Source organism: Pinus tabuliformis, chromosome 4_2 (genome assembly GCF_031772625.1).
Source record: "Pinus tabuliformis cultivar Carrire ecotype Pingquan chromosome 4_2, CPIR1, whole genome shotgun sequence".
In the NCBI taxonomy this organism is placed as follows: Eukaryota; Viridiplantae; Streptophyta; class Pinopsida; order Pinales; family Pinaceae; genus Pinus; species Pinus tabuliformis.
Genome location: NC_142304.1, coordinates 1090550212 through 1090577044, shown reverse-complemented (window position 1 = coordinate 1090577044; position 26833 = coordinate 1090550212). Strand labels below are relative to the sequence as shown.

The following is a 26833-nucleotide window of genomic DNA, read 5'->3' as shown; positions in this document are numbered from 1 at the left end:
CTTACTTGAGACTAGGACTGTGTCTGCACTTTCACCGAAGTCTGTTGTAGCTATGCCAAGATTGTATCACCCATAGGAAATATTGGACCTAAACTTTATCACCGAGATCCTATACCCATCCGAGATCTATACCACGCCTTCCTGTAGTGCGGATCTGCTCCTATACCCATACGAAATTTCAGAGAGGAAAAATGCGAGATCTGATCTGCCTTTTGTGGATACCTTGACGGGGTATTTATAGTGGTTACGTCCATATGCAAGCCGACTTGAAGAGTGAAACGTTGTGTCTATTAATTCTGAGCCAACATGACATTTAAATATATATTTAATTCAATTTTGAAGCCGACATGATGATCTCCTTCTCGTTTTGCTTGCAGTCTTCTTGTGCTTGCTAATGGAGGATTGATCTTGGTCTTTGGAGGGTTGCTACATACTTTTGTAGACTTGTATACATTTACATAGACTCATGAAGAGCTTCTTTTATACATGACATGACTCTTTGACATATTAATAAATCCTAAAGACATCAAGAAGAAGTCTTTGACCTAACGACACTTCTTGCTCATGAAACCCATGCAACAAGGTATACAAAATAAATTTATTCTCTTTTATTACATCATTTACAAAGATCGTGTCATTATGAAGACTGAACCTAGTTACACTTTCTTCAACACCAAGCAGCTGCAAGGAAAGAAGAGGCAGTTCTAGTCCACACGTGTGAAGTAGTTGTCGCTGCCGCAGGGCCGCAGTTGCAGATCTACAGTTAGGGCCAAAAAGTTGTGGCTGCAAGTCGAAGTAGTGTTGCCAAAAGAGATTCTGTTGGATTTGGAAAACAGTGAAGCAAGCACACTCTTGAGCAGCTGATCTTGGTCTTGGAAGGGCTTCAATGTTGGTCAAGGGTCTTGGTATTCGTCAATAAAGAATCTATAAGAAGAGATTGAAGGGTTTTCCTCTTAAGAGGAGAGGTTTTGCCCTGGCTTGGAGCCTATATCTTGTGTACTTGTATCTTGTTGATCTTCTTATTTTGGTATTCGTTTGATGATTGAAGAACATACTATAATAATAAGAAGAAGAAGATAATCCTAGTAAGTAAAAAGACATCACACGCAATTATCATAGTTAGAAGAATCATTAATGTCATCTTGCCTTAGATTCTTCAACAGATTATTATATCATATTTGATTGCCGGAAGAGATTCTGTTGGGTTTGGAAAGCAGTGAAGCAAGCACACTCTTGAACAGCTGATCTTAGTCTTGGAAGGGCTTCAGTGTTGGTCAAGGGTCTTGGTATTTGTCAATAACGAATCTATAAGAAGAGATTGAAGGGTTTTCCTCTCAAGAGGAGAGGTTTTGCCCTGGCTTGGAGCCTACATCTTGTGTACTGGTATCTTGTTGATCTTCTTATTTTGGTATTTGTTTGATGATTGAAGAACACACTATAATAATAAGAAGAAGAAGATAATCCTAGTAAGTAAAAAGACATCACACGCAATTATCATAGTTAGAAGAATCATTAAGGTCATCTTGCCTTAGATTCTTCAACAGATTATTATATCATATTTGGTTGCAGACCTTACGTATCTTTTGATTGTCCTTCATCCTTTCAGAACATTGCTCTTTGGAATTTGATCCTTCAAATTGTAGCGCAGAAGAAGATCTTGTAGAAGAAAATGTAAAACCCATATTACTTTAGTTACATTACTACATTTAAATGTTGGCCAGAATTTGCTATAGGATGTCACTTCATCTTTTTGCCATTGACGGAGTAAAGATATCTTCAAATCATGCCAACATCAATGATCTTCAAGCCTTCTTCTTTACCTTAGCTCTAATACCATGTTGGAAAATCATTGAGTTTATAGATTAATATTGATTTTCCTAACTTGATAGTTACTTGTGATATTAGTTGGCATTCTATTATATTGTTTTTATTCCTTCATCAAGTAATTATCAAAAATATGAAGATCACAAAACACAAGGAACACAAGATATAGGCTCTACGCTAGAGAAAAACCCCACAACTTGGGGAAAACCCGAATAATCCACTCCTTATAGAATCAGTTCAATATGAGATTTCCAATGACCAAGTCAAACCCCCTTCTAGCTACAAGTCCTCACAACTTAACAAAATAATGCCACTTCCTTACTACAACATTCAGACCTCTGTGAAGACAAAGACAATTTATGAAGACTGAACCTAGTTACTTTTCCAACATTGGTCAGATAGGAAAGTTAGGATTCTTCCATATGGTTGCTTGATATATAGTAGCATAACAGATTGGCAGAACAAATGTTGACACCACTATTGATATTTATTCAATGTAAAACAAAATAATGCGAAGAAAGTAAACTTTGACTTTAGAAGGAGCCTACATCAACAATGGACTTGAAGAATCTGACTGGAGATTATATATAGATTGACAACTCTAATAACCTGAAATGATATTAACAGTATTTGAAGCATGGTATGGTTTCTAGAAAGTATATATAGCAGTAGTGTGAAGGCGGAAATGGAAGCAAACCCATACAACTTTTCATGACACAGTTTTTTGATCACATGATGATATGCTTGATTCAATATTGTTAATTTTAGTTAACAATGGTATGTTCTATGCTTAGAACATTTTACTTCAATGTTCCTTAGCAGCGCAATAACAATTTCCAATTTCCAATAGCAATCACAATAATCACATTGGCAATAGAAACAAATAGAACATGAAACAAAATGCAGAAGACAAACCAAGACAATAGGACACCAGATTTGGAAGATGCCAGGGAAAAACCCCAATGTGGGGAAAACCCTTTGTTTGAATCTTCTTATTATTATATCAAATGTTCAGTAGAGAGAGAGAGTACAAAAGTCAAATTGACTTGCCCAATTCAAAGTCAAAACATCCCTGTAAATTTCTTAAGTCAACTGCAATCAAACTTCAGCGCTAACCAGAAAAGCCAACACTGGTCAAAGCAGCAACAGAATGTCCTCAAAACAGCTCGGTCTTCCCCAGTCAATCTCGGCTTGATCAGGAGGTCAAAGTCAGCCCAAAATAGTGACAAAGTCAATAGTCAAACTTGGTCAAACTGTTGTCTGAAATCTGCAGTCAACCTGCAATTTTGGATTGTGGTCGAAGTGCTCAGAATGCCTTGATTTATGTCCCAAAAGATGCAGCTTGTTGAGCCAAAAATAACCCCAAAAAATCAACGTCAAATGATGCCTGGAAGGTCACAATCAACACTGGTCAAACTACGGAATTTCTGTGATTTTCGGTCGTGCAATTTTGTCCTATAATTTCATCCTCCTTCCACACGTGGGAGAGAGAGAATGCTCAATGGTGTACGAACCAATGAGGGAAGTAGAGAGAATGTGTGAGAGATGAAGATGCCAAATGAGGTGGGAGGGCACTTGTATTTATACAATTCGATGAGGGTGAAGAGTCATGTCTATTGGGCTTCATGAGTCTACATGATGATGTAGCCGACCTGAATAAATTGTACGAGTGGACATAAATTCAAAATCATACTTTTGCTTGTCCAAATGAGATGATCTTTATATCAATCTTGGTCCTCTCGAAAAAAGGAATCTATTGCAATCATCATTTCCATCAAGAGAGTTATCCCAAGGTGGAATTTGGCCCTAGTTGTCGATTTTAACACTCCCTCTCAATTAGGGAGAATTCCATCTATCAGTCTATCCATCATCATCCATCATCATGCCATCTTGACGTCATGAACCACCTTTGTATCTCAACTCTGCTTTGTTGAACATTGATATGAATAATGAAAAAGAATCGATCGAGAGTGACTCGCAAGACCTTACCACTCTCCACTGACAAAGTCAGTCCAAAGGTGGAACCTCAATCAGACTTGATCCCAGATCAAGTGGTTGAACACCATGCATCCTAGACACAGGGAGTACAACAGTACACGATGTGTTCATTGGTAGTGCTATGGTCCCTGTCCACTTTTCCTAACTCATTGGCCAGATGAGAGGTACTTCCCATGAGTCCTAGACTACATGGGTAGGATGTATGTTGGGGCATCAGCAAGAGAAGGTGAACCACTCAACCTGCTCCTATGCCATAGGAGAAGGTGAACCACTCATCCTATGCATATGTCAATCATAGGGGAAGGTGAACCACTCACCCTATGGGCGCTCAAAGCTCCAAGAAGTACCCCAAGCCCCCAGGAGCTCCTAGAGCTCAATGTCCAACTCAAGCGGGACCCTCTTGGGAGGGTCTTTCCACGACTCAAAGTCTCTCTCAAAAGGTTAAGAATTTGACCTTCCCCAAGGGCTTCGTGAGGATATCTGTGACCTGCTCATCAGTACTGATGTGTTGGAGCCTTATTGCTCCCCATTGTACCATATCCCGGATAAAGTTGTACTTGATATCAATGTGCTTGGAGTGGTCATGGAACACGCGATTCTTTGAAAGGTGAATCCCACTCTGGTTGTCGCAGAAGATCACAGTAGTATCCAGCACATGCTCAAATAGCTCACTGAAGAGCTTCCTCAACCAAACAGCTTCACAACATGCCATACTAGCTGCAATGTATTTGTCCTTGGCAGTGCTTAGAGCACCTGATTTATGCTTCCTACTCATCCAAGAAATTGAATCATACCCTAATAAGAAGCAACATCCAGACGTGCTCTTACGATCCACCACAATACCAGCACAGTCAGCATTTGTATATCCATGTAGCCTCAAATTCCTGACAGTGTATCTCAGTCCATAATTAATTGTGCCACGGAGATATCTCAAGAGATTCTTAGCAGCAATCCAATGTATGTGATGAGGATCGACCATAAATTGACTCAATGTATTCACAACGAAGCATATGTCAGGATGGGAGTTTACCAAGCACATCAGGGCCCCCACAAGTTGTCTATATTCAGAAGGGTTTGCCAATTCAGGCCCAGCAGCACTTCCACATAGCTTCTTAAAGTTGAGTTCCATTGGAGTAAACACGGACTAGCAATCTGCCATCCTATATCTCTTGAGCAGCTTCACAATGTATTTTCCTTGACAAAGGAAAACCTTACCTGCCTTTTGCTAGACCTCCAGGCCTAGGAAGTAGCGCATTAAACCTAGGTCCTTCATCATGAATTCGGAAGCCAACTCCCTCTTTCATTGATAAATGAGACGATCTACACCTATCAGAAAGAGATCATCTACATAACGAACCAAAATGAGAGGCATGTCCTTTTCAACCTTGAAATATAGGTTAGGATATGACATGGCTCCCAAAAAGCTTCCTCTAACTTGATAAAGACCATCAACCCTAAATCCAAGTGTAAATGCATCTTTAGGGTTTCTTTGCCAAATATGCACCTTTCCACCAATGAATGTTACCTTGAAGGCCTTATCTTCCATCATAGAAATAGATACCAGGTTCTTCTTCAAATCGGGCACATACAATACTTCTTGTAGATGAATGATTTGACCTTGATTCAAGTGAAGAGTGACAGTACCTATGCCTTTTACGGGATAGGTGGCATTATCTCCAAGTATGATCTCCAAATTAGTCTTCTTTTCAATCAAATTTTTGAGGGCCTCTTTGTACCCAGTGAAGTGCCTTGAGGCTCCACTATCAATCAACCAATGATCCAACGTATCTAGAGGAGAGGCAGTAGATAAAGCGGAAATAAGATAAAATTCATTTTGTTTTTCTACAACATTACTTTCCTCATACCTGGAATTTCTTGATCTTTTGGGAGGTCGACCATTTCCATATCGAGCAACGGGAGCATTCCTCTTTCCTTTATTGTTGAACTTGTTGTTCCTTTGATTGCCATTGCCTTTGTAATTGTTGTGGTTGTTGTTGTCATCATCCCTTGGAGTATCCTTCTTGTGAGGACACTCTCTAGCATAGTGGCCAAACTTGTTGCAATTGTAGCACCTTCCTTTTCTTCCTTCTTTGAATCCTTGCTTGAATCCTTGACTTTGTTTCTTTGGACCAGCATTGTTCTTCCTCTTAGCATGAGCAGAGAAAGCAATAGGATCATTTCCATTTGAAGGTTTATCTCTCCCCATCATCCATGTTTTTTCTTGAGTGCTTCTAGCCAATAATTCATTGAAACCAGAAATCTTGTCATTGTTGAGGATGGTGGTGTTAAACACATCCCATGCTCTTGTAAGAGCTCCAAGTGCAATGAGAGTGAGCTCCCTGTCAGCAACAACTTCTCCAATAGATAGAAGGTCATTCTTGATTTGTGTGATCCTCATGAAGTAGGATTGGATAGACTCCCCTTTGTCCATTTTGATGTCCTTCAACTTGTTCTTGAGAAAGAGGATTTGATTTGCATTGTTCATTTTGAACATCCCAACCAGCTTGTCATACATCTCCTTAGATGTTTCCAAATCAGAAATATAGGCAACCAAATGCTTTTGAATGGAGTCTATGATAATTCTCTTAGCTTTGACCTCACATTTCTTGTACTTTGTTTTTGCAGCAGCAAGTGCATTTGAAGGAGGCTCCACCACTCTTCCCTTTACATAGTCCATTGCATCATGCTCTTCCAAAGTCAAGTCCAAAGTCATCTTCCATGCATGATAGTCAGATTTGTCCTTGAGCTTATCCTCATATTTGAAGTAGGATGTAAAAGCCATTGAAGCTAGACCAAGATTCTTGTCTAACAGCTTTCCTTAGTGATTGTTTTTCTCTCTCTTGCTTGGGCTTTGTCTTCACCTGGGCTTTGATACCATGTTAATTTTAGTTAACAATGGTATGTTCTATGCTTAGCACATTTACTTCAATGTTCCTTAGCAGCCCAATAACAATTTCCAATTTCCAATAGCAATCACAATAATCACATTGACAGTAAAAGCAGATAGAACATAAAACAAAATGCAGAAGACAAGCCAAGACAAGAGGACACTAGATTTGGCGGATGCCAGGGAAAAACCCCAATGTGGGGAAAACCCTTTGATCGAATCTTCTTATTATTATATCAAATGTTCAGCAGAGAGAGAGTACAAAAGTCAAATTGACTTGCCCAATTTAAAGTCAAAACAGCTTTGTAAATTTTTGTACTCAATTGCAGTCAAACTTAAGCCCTAACCAGAAAAGTCAATGTTGGTCAAAGTAGCAATAGAATGTCCTCAAAACAACTCGATTTTCCCTAATCAATCTCAGCATGATCAAGAGGTTAAAGTCAACCCAATACAGTGACAAATTCAACAAACAAACTTGGTCAAATTGTTGTCTGAAATCTGTAGTCAACCTGCAATTTTGGTATGCAGTCAAAGTGCTCATAATCCCTCGATTTATGTGCCAAAAGATGCGACCTGCTAAGATAGAAATAACCCAAAAGAATTGAAGTCAAATGATGCCTGGAAGGTCACAGTCAACACTAGTCAAACTGCAGAATTTCTATGATTTTTGGCCCTGCAATTGTCTTGTAATTTCATCGTACTTCTGCCACGTGGGAGAGAGAGAATGCCCAATGATGTATGAACCAATGAGGGAAGGAGAGAGAATGTGTGAGAAGTGAAGATGCCAAATGAGGTGGGAGGACACTTGTATTTATACAAGTCGATGAGGGTGAAGAGTCAAGTCTATTGGGCTTCATGAGCCTACATGATGATGTGGCTGACTTGAACAAATTGTATATGAGTGAGCATAAATTCAAAATCATATTTCTGCTTGTCCAAATGAGATGATCTTTATATCAATCTTGGTCCTCTCGAAAATAGCAATCTAATGCAATCATCACTTCCATCAAGAGAGTTATCCCAAGGTGGAATTTGGCCCTAGTTGCCAATTTTAACAAATATTGATCAAACGGAAAGAGGGAGCTATAATTGGCTCAATTTAGGAAAACATTAATTGGTTTGGCAAGAAGTTGAAGAGTTTTGATATTGTTGTACCGTCAACTGATTGGTTTGATCCAAGAACACATTGGTTGATAGTACTAATGTTGATGAAAATAATGTTGATGTTTGGAAGCTAATATAATTTCTTAGAAAAGCATGAGGGCAGAATAATATTACGAAGAAAGAAGACATGAAGGCTTGTGCAATAGGTTGTGAAGAAGTTTGGCTTCATAAGATGTTTGATGAACTACTTCATGACATGTTGAAGCTACATGAAGGTTAACAAAGATCCAAGAAGGTCGAAGCTCGTTATGACGTGATGCAGATATGAACCCAACAACTAGAACAGATCTCCATGGAAGAACATGTAGTTGATGCTTTGATGATTATTTTTTAGACAAGCTTAGGCTTGTGGTCGTTTTCCCCTGTTTGAGAGGGAGTGATGGTGGACATTGTATTCTCCATGTGTCATGCACTATGGCCAAGACTAACAATCGTAAGCCTAGTGAAGGCATTGGTAGGGAGACTGGAGGATTAGAAAAGCATCTAGACTGATACTCCTTGAGGAATGGTATCCAAGATAGGAGTAGTCCTAAGGACCGATATGCTTTGAGAATAGGGTATCCAAGATAAGAGTAGTCCCAAGGACTGATATTCTTTGAGGATATGGCATCCAAGCTAACAATAGTCCTGTGAGGACATACCTAGAGAACATCCAAATGGGGTATGTGCCTGGAGAGTGTTGAATTTGTATTTTTGGCCACTTGATGTAATGATATTTATCATTGTAAAGCATATTTATAAATGCTTGAGTCAAAGAAAAATTATTGAGTCAAAGTCCCATTGCGACTTTTAAAAGATGTAAATTTGAATTTTTAAAATGAAATTTTTGGCTCCAAAAGTGACAAGTCATCTTCCCTCAAAATCTATTCACCCTAGATAGACAACTATATAACGGTACCTTGAGCTCCTCATTTGGGCAAATTTGCATTCCTCTCTCAACGCAGTTTTTGGGCAAGTGAGCAAAGGACAAGAAGGACAAAGTAGGACAAAGAATTTTCTCCCTCCTCTCTCTCTAGCAACTCACATGTGTGAAGGAATCTCTCTCTCTGTAATTCGCAATTTCTAGGGCAACTGTTGTGGAGAGATGAAATTTTTTGGGTTACTAGGGCAACTGATGCAATGCCGAAATTCTAGAAGTGTAGGATCAAGAGCTAAGTGCAGGATTAGTTCGGATGACTTTACTTGGGGGAGAAGACCAGGATTACCATTGGTCTAGGTGTGTCTCACATTGAACAAGAAGAATTTCTCTATTGAAAAGGTTGTTGGGTTTTTCCCCATAGTGGGTTTTCCCAAGGTAAATCTTGTCTCTCTTTTGTGCATTGTGATCTCTATTGTTCTATTATTCTTTATTATTGAATTTCTAAAGTATAATTGTTGAATGATATATTGGAATAAGTTAAAAGAAGATCTACATCAAAAGTAATTATCAGAATTTTAGAAATATTGTACTAACCCTAATTGCACTAGAAAATCAACATGATATCAAAGCTTTGGTGAAGGAAGTTACATTGAGATCACTTTTGCAAAAACCCTAGAGAGAGCATTTTATTAAAGTCCTTCTTACATTGACATTTATGGCTTCCTCCATGAAATCTGAAAACAAGCTAGAGGGAGCATCAAACTTCCGAGCTTGGAAAGTCAGAATAGATCTTAACCTTGCAAACAGCAAAGTGTTGGATATTGTGACAGGAAAGACTATTGAACCAACTAATGCAGTTTGAAGGAGAAGTTCAAGGAGGATGACATTACTGCCATGAATCTAATAGTGGACTCCATTAGAGATCATCTCATTCCCTACATTGCAAAGCATGATAACTCCAAGAAGATGTATGATGCCCTAATAAATCTCTACACTATCAAGAATGTTGGTCAATCCATGAGTTTAAAGAATGAGCTCTGAAATGCAAAGATGACTAATAACGACACTATGGCTTCAGACTTCGTAAGCATTTTGCAAATAAGAGATCAAATCCAAGCTATTGGAGAATCAATTCTCGATCAAGAACTTGTGACTACAACACTCAAAGGTCTCCCTAGATCAAGGGATGAATTTGCAACAGGCATAAGCAGTTGGAAAGAATCTCCTTCATTTGAACAATTATGGAAATCATGTGCTCAAAAAGAAGCAAGATTGGTGACTAGAAATCATCAAGATGAAGAAGTTCAATCCCTTGCAGCTCGCTTCAAGAACAAGGGAAAGAAGAAGTTTGGACCTCAACATAAGAATTCAGGAAAGGGATCTTCTTCCTCTAAGAAGAAGAAAGACTTATCAAAGATACAATGGCTATCGCTGTCAAGAATATGGGCATTTCAAGAGAGATTGTCCTAATATCATTAACAAGAAAAGAAAAGGGAAAAAACATGCTTCTGCAGCAAAAGTTGAAGATGAAAAACCAAAGAAGTCCAAAAGTGAAAAATATTTCTTCTACTATTCTACTTTGACAGGTTCCTTTGCAAATGATGATGACATGTGGCTAGTAGATAGTGGAGCATCAAGACACATGACCTGAGAGTGTGGGAATTTTTCAAGCATGACAGAGAAGAATTTGTCTCAAAGAGTTGAATTGGGAGACAATAACAACTATGTAGTCAAAGGAGTTCAAAAGGCATCCATATAGCTGGAATCTGGTAACCACGTGCATCTCAGTAATGTCCTGTATGTACCAGGTTTGAAAAAGAATCTTGTCTGTGTTTCTTGTTTAGAAGATAAAGGGAATAAGGTTGCTTTTGTGGATGGCAAAGTACTTGTGTGGTTAAAGGGATCTAGGGTTCTAATATAGATTGTTGGAGAACCAAGTAAGGCAGCAATTAAAACAATTCTCCTATCCTTAATAACTGCTTGTGAACTTATGTTAGCTTTTCCTTATTCTTTATTAGATTATTTTCATCAAACAATTATCAAAATTATAAACCATGAAGATCATAAAAGACAATGGACACAAAATATAGGCTCCAAGCCAGGGCAAAATCCCTCCAAAGGGGAAAATTAGAAAAATATTCTTCTCTTCTTATAGAATCAGATCAAATGAGAGATCCAAGACCCAAATGCCAAGACCAAGTCCACTCACAAGCCCTATGTCAGCCCTCCTTCCAAGCTTTTCCAACAAGTCAAAGTCTCCTCAAATCAACGAGATGGTCAACCCTTCCAAAAATTATCAAACTTTAGACTTTGGCCCCTGCAACAAAATTTCAGCCTCCTTCAATTCGGCCCTCCTGCAACTCTGGAATTTTGCACGTGTGGGAGTTCTAGGACATATTTTCTTCTTCTTTGATCTTTCCTTCTCTCTCCTTTGACTTGGACTTCCTTCCTTGCCTTTTTCGCTGATTTTCCCCCTTTCTCAAGAGATCAAACTTGTGTGTTGTGTGTTCCAAATGAGATCAAATTGCTCTTATATATACACATCTATGGAGGTCGAATCAACCCCAAACAGGGCCAACTTGATCATTAGGCACAAAAATGACATTTTTGACTCAAAATAAATTTTTCTTTACATTTTCTTTTCAAAGTCCAAATGGGACTTGACTCCAAACATATGGCAAATACATCTTTGACTTGAAAAACCCTAGAAGCATGAAGAACATGCTTGACCTAGTGACAAATCAACTTTGAGCATGAAACCCATACTTAAATAATAATTATTTTTCTTCTTTTACAAATATATACAATGTCATAAGTACAAAGGTAATTATGAAGACCAAATCTAGTTACATTCTCCAACATAGATGATGTTAGGTTTATTGGGATTCATGATGGGACACTGTATAGACTTGTGAGTCAACCAGATCAAGCATTAGTACATGACAAAATCGATCCAAGTGAGTTATGGCACTGAAGGTATGCACGTCTTCATTTTAGAGCATTGCTTGAATTAAGTGAAATAGTGTCAGGGGTTCCTGAACTACAGATAAAGAACGATGGTGTATGCAAAGGTTGTACTCTTGGGAAGAACATTAAGAACCATTTCCAAACAATGACAACAAATCTAAGGAAGCTTTGGACTTTATTCATTCTAATGTATGTGGTCTGATGCCCATAAAATCGTGTGTTGGTTTGTTGTCCTACGTGACATTCATTGATGAATTCTCCCATAAGACATAGATATATCTCTTGAAAACAAAAGACGAGGTATTCAACAAGTTCCATGAATTCAAAGCTGAAGTGGAAAACTTGACAGGGACAAAGATCAAGACACTGAGATCTGACAATGGAAGAGAATACACCTCAAAGGGTGTTGTTTCTTTCCGCAAGCAGGCTGGGATTAAGACGGAGCTAATTGTTCCCTATAATCCACAACAAAATGGTGTAGCAGAACGAAAGAACATATCCATTGAAGAATCTGTCAAGGCCACGATGCATGATTTAGACTTGTCATTGTTCTTATGGGGCAAAGCATCACAAACAGTGGTCTACATTCAAAATCAAAGTCCTCATAGAGTTTTGGAAGGTATGACTCATGAAGAAGCCTTCTCCAAAAGGAAGCCAGAGGTTGGGCACATGAAAATCTTTGGTTGTCCTGTATACATTCATGATCCCAAGGATAAGAAGGACCAGCTTGAGCCTTCAGGAAAGAAAGTAATATTTGTTGTATATAGTGAATCTTCAAAAGCCTACAGAATTTACATTCCAGAATAGCAACGAATTGAGGTTAGCCGAGATGTCACCTTTGATGAGAAAGTGGCAGATTGGAGGTCTAAGGAAGTCTCCGTAGATTCCCTGGAAGAAGTAAAGAAAGAGCCCTCAAGGGATGAACACTCAAGTTCTACAAAATGTACTGAAAGGCCAAAAGGGCCTCAAGATCCAGCAAAACCAGTCATAGTTCCAGAGATCAAGAAGAGACCATCAGCATTGGAAGAGGAAGAAGGACATGCAGCTCCTAATTGTACATCTAGAGAAGTAAAGAAACGTAAGAGGTTCTCTAGTTATGCAGCTCTTTACAAAACTCATTGATGAAAAAACTGCCACGTATGAAGAAGCAGCGAACCAGCAGGTGTGGAAGGAAGCAATGAATGAGGAATACGAATCAATCATGAAGAATGATGTCTGGGAGATTGTGCAAGGCCTTAAGGGAAGTCAGTGGTGACTTCCAAGTGGATATACAAGATTAAGCATGCTGCAAATGCGAGCATCAACAAATACAAGGCATGGTTCATGGCTAGAGGATTCTCCTAGAAAGAGGGAGAAGACTATGATGATACATTTGCTCCAGTTATCAGGTACACCTCCATTAGATCCATCATTTCACTTGTCACTTCTATAGGATGGGAATTGCACCAAATGGATGTAGAGGTTGCTTTCATCAATGATGTGATTGAGGAAGAGGTGTACATAGAGCAACCTCAAGTATTTGAGGTATATGGAAAGGAGTCTCATGTTTGCAGGTTGAAAAAGGCCTTGTACGGACTCAAGCAAGCTCCAAGAGCTTGGTATGCTCGTATCGACAGTTATCTAACGAGACTAGGATTTACCAAAAGTGAAGCCGATCCAAACCTTTAATTTAAGGTTGTGAAGAATGCACCTGTGAACTTATTATTATATGTTGATGACTTGTTTCTAATAGGTGCCAAGCCTCTTATCATTCAGTGCAAGAAGCAGTTGGCTTCTGAGTTCAATATGAAGGATCGTGGGTTGATGCATTATTACTCAAGATGATTACAAGTATGGCAGAAACCTGGTGAATTCTTCCTTGGTCAAGGAAAGTATGTGATAGAGATCCTTCAGAGATTCAGTATGATGGATTGCAAATCCATGGCGACTCCTATGGTGACTAACTTGAAGAAGTTAAGAGGCTCTGAGTCTAGATTGGTAGACCCATCTATGTACCAGCGGGCCAGTGGCTGATTGGTATATTGATGTATTTGGTTAACACCAGGCCAGACATTTGCTTTGTTGTTAACACCTTGAGCCAGTGCCAAGTAGAACCGAGACACGAGCATTGGATTGCAACAAAGCACATCTTGAGATATTTGCGTGGTATAATGAACTATGGCTTGAGGTACGTTGCAAACAAGGATGTACATCTTTAGGGTTATACATAGTACATACGTTGATTGGGCAGGAAGTGTTGAAGACAAGAAGAGTACCTCAAGAATATGCTTCAGTTTGGGATTCGCTATGATATCGTGGATGAGCAGGAAGCAGAGGTCGATCGCACTCAACACTGTTGAAGCAGAGTACACCACAACCAATGAGGCTCATACCGAAGCAGTATGGCTCCGAAAGTTGTTTACAAGATTATTCGGCCAAGAGTTGGAACCAACAGTGATACACTGCGATAATCAAAGTTCTGTGAAGCTTTCAGAGAATCTCATGTTCTATGATAGGTCAAAGCATATTGATATCAAGTACCACTACATCCATGACATGGTGCAGAGGAGAGCAATAAGGCTCGAGTACATCTCCATCGATGAGCAAACAACAGATGTTTTGACGAAGTCGTTGCCAAAAGACAAGTTCGTGTACTTCAGAGACAAGTTGGGGCTTGTGGAGATCACCCCTCTCGTTGAGAGGGAGTGTTTATTTGTCTGCAGCACAGATGGACATTCTCCCGATCCAAGAGACCCAGAGGACTCAATAGGAAGTGTTGAATGAGTGTCTCCTAGAGGACCCTAATTACACAACAGAAATGGTGGAGAGAGTTCCTAGACCCTTGATCACACACCAAGCATGATGCAAATGGAGTGAGGTTCTTCAGCGTCTGGACCTTGATCACACACCGAAAGAGTGGAGTGAGGTCGTGTACCCTGATCAGACACCGGATAGGATGGAGTGAGGTCTTGTTCAGCGCCTAGACCCTAACACCAACCAAGTAGGGCTTGAGTGAGTTCTTGGGCCAGAGTGCTCACCAGGAAGGGTGAGAGAGTGCTTGCTAGTTGAGGGTCTCAACGTTTTGGCCTAGGTAGTGGCCATACGATTCGAGGATCGATCAATCTAGAGGAGTGAGTCCTGATATGCTGATGACATTGCCATGGTCTTGGTACCAACCCGATTATGGTCGCTAGTAGATGCTAATGATAGATGATGATGCTCTTAATAATGGAAAACCTTTTTCTTTAGAGAACTTTGTTCAATTTGAGAACATCTATGACAATGATTATGAATACCTCCCTAGTTAAGAGGGAGTGTTGAATTTGTAACTATGGTTGGTCTTCATAATAAACTTTTGGTCACTTGATGTAATGATATTTATTATTGTAAAGCATATTTATAAATGTTCGAGTCAAAGGAAAATTTATTTTGAGTCAAATTCCCATTACGACTTTTAAAATATGTAAATTTGAATTTTTAAAATGAAATTTTTGGCTCCAATAGTGACAATTCAGCTTCCCTCCAAGTCAAGTCGACCCTGGCCAAGAGACACACCCATTCACCCTAGACAAACCACTATATAAAGGTAGTTCGAGCTCCTCATTTGGGCAAATTTGCATTGCTATCTCAAGACAATTTTTGGGCAAGTGAGCAAAGGACAAGAAGGACAAACAAGGACGGAGAAGTGTTGATTTGGGGTAGCATTGGATGTGCTCTAGCCACACATGAGATCTCCAAGACCCAGAAATGGTTTGGGGAAATTCCACCCGGTTAGAGAGATATTAAAATAATTAATATTTTTAATGGGGTTCCTAAGTCTAAACGTAGGAAAATTAAAATATTAATGGGCATTAATATAAAATTGGGTGAGAATGTTCTAAATTACATGGATCAAGCCAAATCTAATCTTAGTCGTTTATTAGGGACTTAATCTCGGCCGTTGAAGACTCAACAGGAAAAGTATAAGAGGAGGCTTGAGGGTCAGTTGAAGATACACCAAGATTGATCAGTCAGTTCGATTTTGGAGCGAGGTTTGCTGAGAGAAATCAAACAAGTGATCAGAGTTGCAGCGAAGGGCAGTGAGTACATAGCAGAGAGGCAGAGATAGTGCCAGAGGGCCAAAGCAGTGATTGAGGAGACTACGCAAAGCCAACAAGAGCCACGCAGAGGCAACCAAAGACTGCGCAGAGGCTAAGGGGCCTGCGTGGGTGACGCAAAAGGCCAGAGAGTTGACGCAGACAGGCAGAGGGTTGACGCGGAGGGTTCCAGAGGCTAGCAGGGCTGACGCAAAGCCTTGGAGAAGCGCCAGAAGGATTTTCGTGGGGCAAACTAGTGCTGAGAAGTTAAATATCTACTTCCAAGAAGAGGTATTACTGTCGTGTAGAAATATCTGTTGGGTGAGCTAGTTTGGCACCCTAGTTGTACTCAAGAAAGTTGCTTAATAATAAAACCCTCAGAACTGCTGCACCAATTTTCCCGCATTGGGTTTTTCCAGGGACGATTGTCCAAAAATAACGGTGTCCCTTATGTGTTTGTCTATTATTTCAGTTGATGATCTGTATATGAGTTGAGATTGCATTTGTGTTTATTTTCAGTATTTATATGGTTAAATAACTTGTTAAGGAATAAACAAGTAGGTGAAATAAACCAGATAATGCAGTAGGAATTTCTGACGTGTCAGACTTAGAAATTTCAACAAGAAGAACGCTGAATTTTCTCTCTACTCTCTCTCTCTAGTAACTCACACGTGTAAAGGAGTCCCTCTCTCTGATGCGCAGTTTTTGGGGCAATTGTCGCAGGGCGGCAAAATTTTCCAGGTCACTGGGGCAACTGCTGCAGGACTTGACTTGGAGGAGAAGATCAGGTTTGACCATAGGTCTAGGTGTGTCATTGAACAAGAAGAATTTCTCTATTGGAATGGTTGTTGGGTTTTTCCCTATAGTGGGTTTTTCTAAGGTAAATCTCGTCTCTCTTTTGTGCATTGTGATCTCTATTGTTTTACTATTCTTTATTGTTGAATTTCTAAAGTATAATTGTTGAATGATATATTGGAATAAGTTAAAAGAAGATCTACATCAAACATGATTATCAGAATTTCATAAATATTGTGTTAACCCTAATTGCACTAGAAAATCAATAGAGAGAGGTGATGGTGGTGTCCAAATCTATGCCTCCCAACATTGTGCTTTGATCTAGTGGAAAGATAGAGCTTATCAGTCAAGACCTTGCTATGTTTAACAATGTTGGTTATAATGATGATGATGGTTATCAATTTGAACTCTTCTTATGAGAATATTTCAATTTGAGAGGATCTTGGTATCCTGTTGTGTCATTATCAATACCTCACTACTTAAGAGGGAGTGTTGGAAATGTAACTAGATTCGGTCTTCATAATTATCATTGTACTTGTATCAGTATGTATTTCATGTAAAAGCAAAAACAAGAAAAAGAAATTTTTATTATTATTATTATTTTCATTAGCCAAAACACGTTCTTCATGCTTGTAGGTTTATTTGAGTCAAGAAAATTTGTCATGAGTCAAAGTCCTGTTTGGAGTTGTTGTATGTGTTGACCACTCTATGTCAACTACCTTATAGCAGTACACATTTTTGCAAAAGAATTCCATCACGTTCGAGCAACCAAATATATTGGATTCATCATCATCAATCGTCAGTTTATCAGATTTGTAAGCCCAAATTCTGCAAGTATATTGTAAATGATGCTAGTACGATCGTTTTATTATGTAATGGCCTAGGTAAGCCTATGATTTTAGCAACGAATTTCATCATAGGAGGTTTTTCATCTCACCGGTTCATCTATGTTCCTAAACACGGATGATCGATCGAGCTTTTCTCTCCAACCTCACCCCCAAAGCTAGGGTGGAATTTATCGTCAAGGTTTTAAGTGAGTCCTAGTGTTTTAGTCGAGTCTTTTGTAAAAGTGATTTGGGAATAATTTAAATTAATTGGCTAAATTATTTTATTATAAATCGCTTGGTCTACTAGATCATGTGGAATCGTAGAATTGGATAATAAATTGAGGGTCTATAACGAACGGGTGTTCCCACTTTGAGAATTAACATGTAATTATCTTATGTAAAAAATATTTTAGTGCACAGTCCCTCATATTTAAACACGATGGCTAAAATATTAGAGTGGAAAAATTATTAATCTGCTCAAGCATCAATTAATTAAACTTTCTAGCAAAAAATAAATTAAAATCTGAAGCCTGAAATTTAATTAATTAAATTCAAAATTAAAATCCTTGAAAAATTAAATTTTCCAAGTGGAAAAATTCGTGGGTCTTAAAGAAATTAATTTTTGGAGGTCCCCCAAGAGAATATTGGAAATTTCAAGAAAAATTGGACCCTTGGGCCTTGGTGGTTAAGTCAAAGTCAATTTTTTGAGAAAATTAGCTCAAAATAATTATTTTTGACCTAATAAAAAATGGGTTGAATGAGAAATTTGAAAATTCCTCAAAAAATAAAGATTTTCAATGGTGGAGATTAAAAGATAATCAAACATTTATCAACGATCGAGATTATTTTGACGGGCATGAAACCAACTAGCCGTTGTTTTCCACTTGGAAGATTTATCTATAAATTATAAGCCATTTGCTTCTCAAGTTATAGAAAAGATCTATAAAAAGGCTCTAAATCAAGCTCTGCTAGTTGTAATATTTTTTTATCAATAAAGCAAAAGACTTTGGGGTTTATTCATAGTGGTGTTCCTCTTTTGTTTCTTGTGGAAAACTTTTTGGATCATGTTCTTAATGCTCCATTGAATAATATTTTATAAGGTATTATTTATTTAACCAATTGATTGGATTAACATGTATCTTGCATTAGTTACTGGGTTTAGATAATCATTCTAACTTGATTGATCTAGCAGGTATCTCTAGATCTTGAGGGTTATGGTGTTTCTCTAGCCCCTATCGATCTAATAATTTGATCTTAAGTGTGTAGAGACTCCAGGGATTCAGATATTAGGCGTGAGGGGAAGTATTTGGTTGGACCATCCAACTCCCAGGGCAAGAAAGCTTAAGAGCCCACTTTGTTAAATTTCAAGGCTTATCTAATGATTCATTTTTGCAAATATTTTGGCCATTGCTCACCATTTAAATTATTTCACTCATCTATTTTTATCTATTGTGCATTTAACGAATAGATCTGCTTATAAGAGCCATAAATCATTGTGAATATTGTAAAATAAAATCGTGTAAATAATTTTATTTTCTAACCCTTGTTTACAGCTGGGATTTTGGGATTTATTTTAAATTTTTTGTATATATTGGGGTTTTTGGGTTCTTGTAATTTTATTTTTTGCAGGTGAACTTCAAGCTAGATTTGAAGATTTTTGAGGTGTTTCAAGGGTTTCAGACCTTGAAATTTTTTAGAGGGTTTCTAGAGGTGGATCTAGGACTAGGAAGGCAAGATCCATCCTCTATTTTTAATCAAAGCTCAATGCTCAAGCCCAAGGAGAAAACATCAACCTTCAAGGGAGTTCTTTGCAGAGAAATTTCAAGATCTGAAGCATTTTTGTGAATTTTGTGATGGTTTCTAGAAATTATGGGGCCTCTAGGCCCAGCATGGCTATTCCTCTGCCCTGGCTGTGACCTATCTTTCCTAACCACAGGCTGTTTTTGGCCTCCTTCTCTGCCGTCAGCCCTCTTCAAGCCTGGCCGCTGTCCCTTCTTCCTCGCTACCCCTCCTTCCTGCCTTTTCTCCCTTCCTTCCTGCCCTCTGTCCTCAACGCAGCCCTATTTCCTCACCTCCTTGCCTGCCGCAGCCTTAATTTCCCTCCTCCTGCTCTGTCCCTGCCTTCTGCTGCCCTAATTAGCTCTCCCGCAGGCCCTAAAAAGCCTCTTGTCCACTGGCATCAGGCTTCAAGGGCTTCCAGTCCCCTGCCATTGCCTCATTCCCTTAGCCACAGGCTTTCAAGGGCTCAAACCCTTCCCAGCCAGACTCCAAACCTCCTTCATGGGCTCCTCTTCCACTGCTGTACCCTTCTTCCCCTCACGGCAGCCCTTCTTGGGCCTCCTGAGTCCTACCATAATGCAAGGCTCATTTGGTCTTGGGATCCCTCATTTTGACTTCCCTTCCCTTCATTTGTCTCTGTGGATATTGTTAAGTATTCTGAAGCTAACGTTGAGTGTGTGTTACAGAGACTTGGAGTTAAATTTCTGTGTTTCCATGTGGTCTGGTCATTTGAGGAAGTGTGATCAAATTTCCTAGTGATCTCTAGGGCCTAAGGCCTATTGGTTCGCACTTTCTAACACTTAACCTTCTCACTGTTTTGTTACAGTTAGTCAATCTTTCGTAACAGTGGCAAAAACTTTTTTATGAAATTGGCACAAAGTTAACAAATATCTTAACATACAAATCAATCACTTGCATACCTGGGTAATCATTTGTTTAGCATTTTTGGTGAATGTTCACTGTTTAAAGGAAGCATCTAAAATCTGATTTGCTTGCCGCTTTGAATAACCTCATCTTAAGTGAAAGAAACAAGAAAGTTCTGGGCTTGTTTGGCATTAATTACCTTACTGTGGTCATAATTTGCTCACTGCTGTTATAAAATTTTACTTTGCTCATGGTAATTGGAATATAAGTCATATAAAGATTCTTGGCATGTGAATAATCTTCTTTTAGCTTACTGCTGTCTAAAAAGGCTCTAATAATTTCACACATTTATTATGCTAAAGTCTGAAATCATAACAGTGATATTATAAGAGAGCTTATTCCATTCTTCAGTTAAATTTAGTAGTGAGTTGCTTTGTTTCTTTGGCATCACATATTATATCCAAGGGAATTCTAAAAAGAACATAAATAGTTTCTGCTGTCATAAAAGAGCTTACTGCTGTCCAAAAAAGTTTTCTCTTGCTCATTTGATATGATCGGAACATAAAGTGAGAATTTGATATCGTTCGATGCTCTATTGTGACAAGGTTGCTAATACTATTGGATCTGACATTTTGTTTTTGTGACTTCTCTAATCTCTAGAGATCTATGTTGATTCACTCTCATAAGCACTTAAAGCACAAGCCTAAGATCTTATACTTGGTTGAATAGTAAATATTGTTATTGGTATTAAAAAGCTAAGTATTTAACATCTAATTGGCATTGTGAGAATCTCTTGTTGAGCAAAGAACTTAGTAGCCAAGAGACTTGCTAAATCTAATTGGATATCTCATTAAGTAATTGGCATTATATTGTCTACGTAATCATTGGCTAATTGTTCTAAGTATATAAGTGTTCTAATTGTCATTAGACTTGTGATTGATATCTATTGTGAATCTTTGGCATACTGGTGATCTTTCTCTAAGAACATATTGTAATTATCAAATTGAGCAGGTTTCATTTTGGTTATCTATTATATCTTGTTGGCACTTTCAAAGTTGGCACACATTCTTGTTGATGAGATTGTCTTTTACTTACCCTTATTAAGTACTCATGGGCATAGCTCAAATAATAACTCAGTACTTAAAGAAATCTTAAACAATCTCCCATCAAGATCACTCATAAACCTTGCATTGCATCTTAAGTTTAGTTGCATAAATAACTTACCTCCAAGCATAAGCTTGGTTGATAGATTTCTAGGGACACCCTTCTCATCTAGCTCGAGGAGCTTACCAACTCTTCGGTGGTTAACACGGTGACCTTGCAGTCGTCAGAGCCACGGTCTCTGCAGCGCCGGTGGCATCGGGTGATAGGAGCCTAACAATACAAGCCCTTTCTTGCTCCCTATTGGCATCCTTCCCACACCCTACCTTGGACCCTAGACTCAAAACAGTTTAGGGAATGTCATACATAGATTAGGCATTTAATTAAAAATAACCAAGATCCTTGCATCACACCTAGGTCTTATGATTTGCATTTCATATAGGTTAGTGAAGCATCCAAGCAGCAGTTGTCCATCCGGTTACTTGGTCTTAATTCAATAAGCAAGAGTTTTGACTCCATAAGGCACTGGTCTCAAATATAAATTTAATCTAATCCTTAAAATCTTGCTAAATTTAACCAGGTAGCTAGGCCACTCAATTGTGTCTCTCGGACTCGTTGGTTCCCAACTTGTCCTTCATCATCTCACTTCTATAGGGTTCACCCCCCATAGCCTGTTGTTGGGAGACAGCAAGAACAGAGAGGTTGGGGATCAAGGTGACATCCCCCGACCTGATTCGTTTTCGCAGTACCGGTACAATTTGAGCGACAACAGTATGAAAAATAAAAATTATTTATTTTGAGTCAAAAAGAGTCAATTTGTCATCCACAGACCAAGTCGGCTCACCTGGATAAGTTGGCCTAGAAAGGCACATATTCGACCTTCTGGACAACTATTAATACAGTGCAATTCGACCTAATTTGGACACCAATTCATCATCATCGATTTTTGTGCCAATAGAAGAATAAAGAACAGTGAAAGTCAAGGAAGAAAGAGAAAAAGTCAAAGGAGAGAGCGAAGGTCAAAGGAAAGAGAAAACCATAACTTTCTATCATATTTTGTTCACACATGCGAAATTGCAAAGCAACAACAAGGTCGAAACTTCAAAACTACTGCATGTCTGAAAAATTTAGAGTTTGACCAAATTTTTTGAGCATTGACTTTGTTAACTTTGACTTGGTAGAAGGAGACTTGAAGGAGGGTTGACTTGGGGCTTTTGTGGCAATTTTGATCTTGGTTTTTGGGTCTTGGATTTCTCACTTTCATCTGATTCTATAAGAAGAGGATTTGTTCGAGTTTTCCCCCTTGTGGGGTCTTGGAGCCTACATCTTTGTGTTTTTTTGTCTCTTGTGATCTTCATATTTTATATGTTTTGGTAATTGTTTGATGAAGAGAACATAATAAAAGGAATAAGAAGTCAACAAATATCACAAACAATTATCATGTAAGAGAAATCAACCCTAATTTGATAGCCTATTGGTTTCTCAACAGACCTATATGAATTAATTGGTCAGGTTGACTAATTTTGAATGGAATCTTCAGATTGTACAATTGTTGAATTGGACAATTTCTCCTAAATAAAGATTGTTGGGTTTTTCTCGAGGTTGGGTTTTCCCAGGGTAAAAGTTTTTGTCTCTTGTGCATATTTATTTTACTATCCTTCTACATTTATGGTTGAAATTTTCCGAAGTAAAATTGTGTAATGATCCAAAATGTGCTAAAGTAAGAACAATATCATTGGAAGTAATTACCTGTAGCAGAAAATTGTACTTGTCTTTATTGCACTTGTAAAATCAACAGAGATCTCACCTTTCTATGTTCTAGTCTCTCGGACCACTACCTCCACCGCAAGCGAAAGAATTCACGGCAGCCTGTCGCTCAGTACTCATTATGATGCAACCAACTTCTTAGGTAAGTTGTGATTTCATTCAATTATGTTTGATTCCAACTCTTTGAATGTATTAGAGACCATTGAATGAATTTGTTTTGCAGTGTGACGGTACACTGAAGTGCACTTTTCTTGAATTATTTCACTCGAGGTGCACATTCGTTTCTTGCATGACTTTCAATGACATTGCTACTATTACTTTTAGAAATCTAATTTCAACAACTATAAATTCATTCTCAAGAACTACTTCACTTTTGGGTACATATCGGCAAGTCAAAAACAAAGCCTTGTTGTACGCTAATCAAATTGAAGTTTTACGCGGGAATATTAAGTGGATAATACTATACATCATCTAGGGATGCCCTGCAGAGATTGGAAAACGCCAACATGAATGGAGAAGAGACTTTCAACCGTGACAAGGCTGACAGTAAAAAGTGTCATGTAAAATTGTCAATATCGATTTGCGTGATAACACAGCCTCTGCAGAAATTTTGATGAATGAATTTGCTACCAATTTCAAGAAGGATTTCTCAATGATATCCTACACTTCTACCAACTCGATTCCAAGGGATGCATGGTACGTAGACAAAAGTGCATTTAGAAATACAACATCAACTCGGCAATCATTGTCCAATCTGAAGAAGCAGGACTGAAGAGTTCAAGTTAAGTTTGGTGATGATGCCAAGTACACATAAGAAAGAATAAATATTATTCCCTTCCAGCTTGATTCAAGCACAACTTTAGATTTTGATGAAGTCATGTTTGTAACAGGTCTCAGGAAGATCTTACTTTTAGTTGCAGTCATGGAGTGTTGAAGCTTATAGCAGCTTTGTAAGGTCTTCTGCATAGGCTCGTGTCTTAGCATGTGGAAGATGGTTTATTGCCTTTTTAGGTGCTTGCTTGGTGGAATAAGTGATTTAAGTCTTCTTTCCTTAAGTCTAACTTAGAAGAAGTACAATAATTAAATTCAATCAATTATTGTGGACTATTAAGTCATTTTCTAAGGATAAATAATTTAATTATTGAAGTGACTTAGAAACGATCTCAACCATTGATCTCCAAGATCTTCCAAGGGAGATTAGGGTTAGGGATTTGGGCTTAATGAAGAATGTAAAAAGAAGCCCGAGGAGGAGGTGACGACACAAGAGAGGAGACACAACAAGAGAGTGATTTTCTCTAGTGCGAGTGCCTTAGTTGACTAAGTCTAAAAAGTGTATTTCATGCATGCATGACTTAGACTAGGAGTAAACTCAAAAATAGATTAGGGTTTTGGTCTCAGCTAAAAATATAAAGGAAAGTCAAGATATTGGTTTTCATGACACTTGAATAGTTGAGCAGGTTAAGTGACCAAGAGAGAGTAGGGATTTCAGGCAGAGACAAATCCAGGCAGCAGGAAGTTCCCTACAAGTTGTTATACAGCTCCATATTTGATTATTTGGGAACTTGCATAAATGCATTTGAGAGTTGGCAGTTCTTGTTCTGAAGTAATTTGTTGTGCTGGAATAGAGAAGCACATATCTGTTGAACTTCAAAAACTAGGTATTGTTTCATATAAATTTTTGCAGTGGTATTAAAGTTGGTTTTATCAAAATTGTTGTGTTGATCAGATCCATAATCTCAAGATTGTATGCAGAAATATAATTTCCAGCATTCACACCTTGCCATGCTTCTTCAAGGCAGACATTCTTGATGGATTTTGTTCAACTTTCCTTAAGAAGATACACGAATTGTAAGAACTGCTTCAGCCCACATAATATTTAATAGATTTTTAACTTTAGCATGCTCCTTGCCATTTCCACAATTGTCATATTCCTCCTCTCTGCAATACTGTTCTTTCTCTCTGCAATACCATTATGTTGAGTATATAAGCAAGTTAGCAGTCTACAAAAGCCATGAGCTTTCCAGTAGTTGGAAAAGTTTTTGGATTTGTATTCTCCACCAAATGTGTCCTGAAAATTTCGATGTTATTTTTGCTTTGTCTTTCAACCATCACCCTTTATTCTTTAAATATTTGTAGCATCTTTGATTCGATCTTGAGAAAGTACATTATACACCTGAATCTTCCTCGATCAAAGGGTGTGAACAAAGAAAATCCATCGAAGTGAATGCATTCCCAATGAGGAGGTTAATTATAATTCCCACTTGCCATGAAATCAGAGTGGGGGTTAAGAACATTCAGTGTCCACTGTTGATTCACTGGTATGAATCATTGTTCACTCACTTCTGAAAAACACATTGCACCAAAAATACAGATAAAGGACATAGAAAATATGTTTTTGGATAATAACAGAATATCCAGATAAAGAAATCCCCCGACCTTCAAGAACTTCCAAAGAATAATTTTACAGGAAATCCATTAAAGGAGGTCCCTCTCAATGGACCAAATGGTGTGAACAAAGAAAATCCATCGAAGCTAATGCATTGTCTGTGTGCAGATAAACGAATGTTATCCTTGCCAAAACGAGTTATGTACAAAATAAATGTATACTATTAACCTCTACCACAAACATGTAGATTATACTTTATAGTTATAATAAGTAAAACATAAAACATTATATGTGATGAAATGAACTGGAAACGTTCAAAGGGCATATTTACCTTGGACACGTGATGATCCACAATCTGCTTCATTCATTCTAAATTTTTCTCTGACCTTCTTCAATTCTATTTTGAGCTTCTCTGCTGAAGACATATTATCAGGATGGAAGTACTGCAAAAAGAGAAAAAAAAATCAGCTCCATTCCCTATATGATTCACTTCAAACTTCAAAGCATATTTCTTAGTGAATAAATAGCTAAAAATAGCTAAACTAGAGAAGCAATAGAAAATATAACAATGAATAATTAATCATGTTTGCAATTTTGTAAGCATCAAAGAAGCTTTTCATAGCAAACCTCCAATGCAGAAAAGCCTCCAAATCTAAGAATTGGAATCTTGTTAATTGCGAAATATTTGGAACCAACAAAGTGAGAATTCTGACAAAGGGTTGGAATTTTGTTAATTGCAAATAATTTGGAATCGTCAAAACGAAAAGTCTTGAAACTGAAAGTTCGGTATTATTTCATAGCGTTGCCATATTTTCATCAGTTTTCAAGTCAGAATCCCAGTTCATGAATTTGAGTTAATAAATGTTTATCATATAACTCTTAAAGATAACCATGATAATCATCATTAATGGCAACAAAATCATTAATGGAGTGTGAGTTTCCTTCACTAATGTGCTCCAATAATGCAAATAACTATTAAATAAACAAAAACATTGAGAGGCTGAAACTTCATAATAATCATCAAATAGGAAAGTAATTAACATCTGTAAAGGTCATAACAAGCAATAATGACCTTGAACCATGACAATGAATTATTCATATTAACTATCATGCTGATGTCTGAAACAAACTCATAAATTGCATTGTCAAATTCAAATTATACCTTCATCTAATAGAAATGTAATGAAACTATATTATATTAATACCCATAGATAACCGAAATAGATCAACAGGGCAATGGGACAATAAAGCACAACCTCTCAAAATGAGCGATAGGAGAGTCCACCATTCAACTCCCAAGAAACAAAAGCTAGAGATAAAGAAAAAGAAGAAAACCCTCTGGTTCTAGAAAGAATCTTCCTTCTCCATTGAATTCTGGCTGAATAGTCTGAACTGGAATTTATTTCCAATTACCTTTTTTAAGCATGAGACATGGAAGACTGGATGTAACTGTGATGCTGAGGGTAACTCCAACCAGTAAGTGGTGCTGCCTATTCTCTTACACTACTTCATAAGAACCACAGTACTGTTGGAATTGTAACAAGGTTCGGTCTTCATAAT

General features: G+C 38.0%; 1 protein-coding gene across 1 annotated transcript in view; it reads right to left on the bottom strand.

Annotated features, from left to right (window-relative positions):
* The window catches only part of LOC149173437 (uncharacterized), a 141427-nt gene that overhangs the window by 77456 nt on the left and 37138 nt on the right, over positions 1-26833 (bottom strand). The window contains exon 3 of the mRNA XM_089424606.1: positions 25605-25716. Within this exon, the coding sequence (XP_089280732.1) occupies positions 25605-25716 (112 nt within the window). The remainder of the gene's footprint in view (positions 1-25604; positions 25717-26833) is intronic.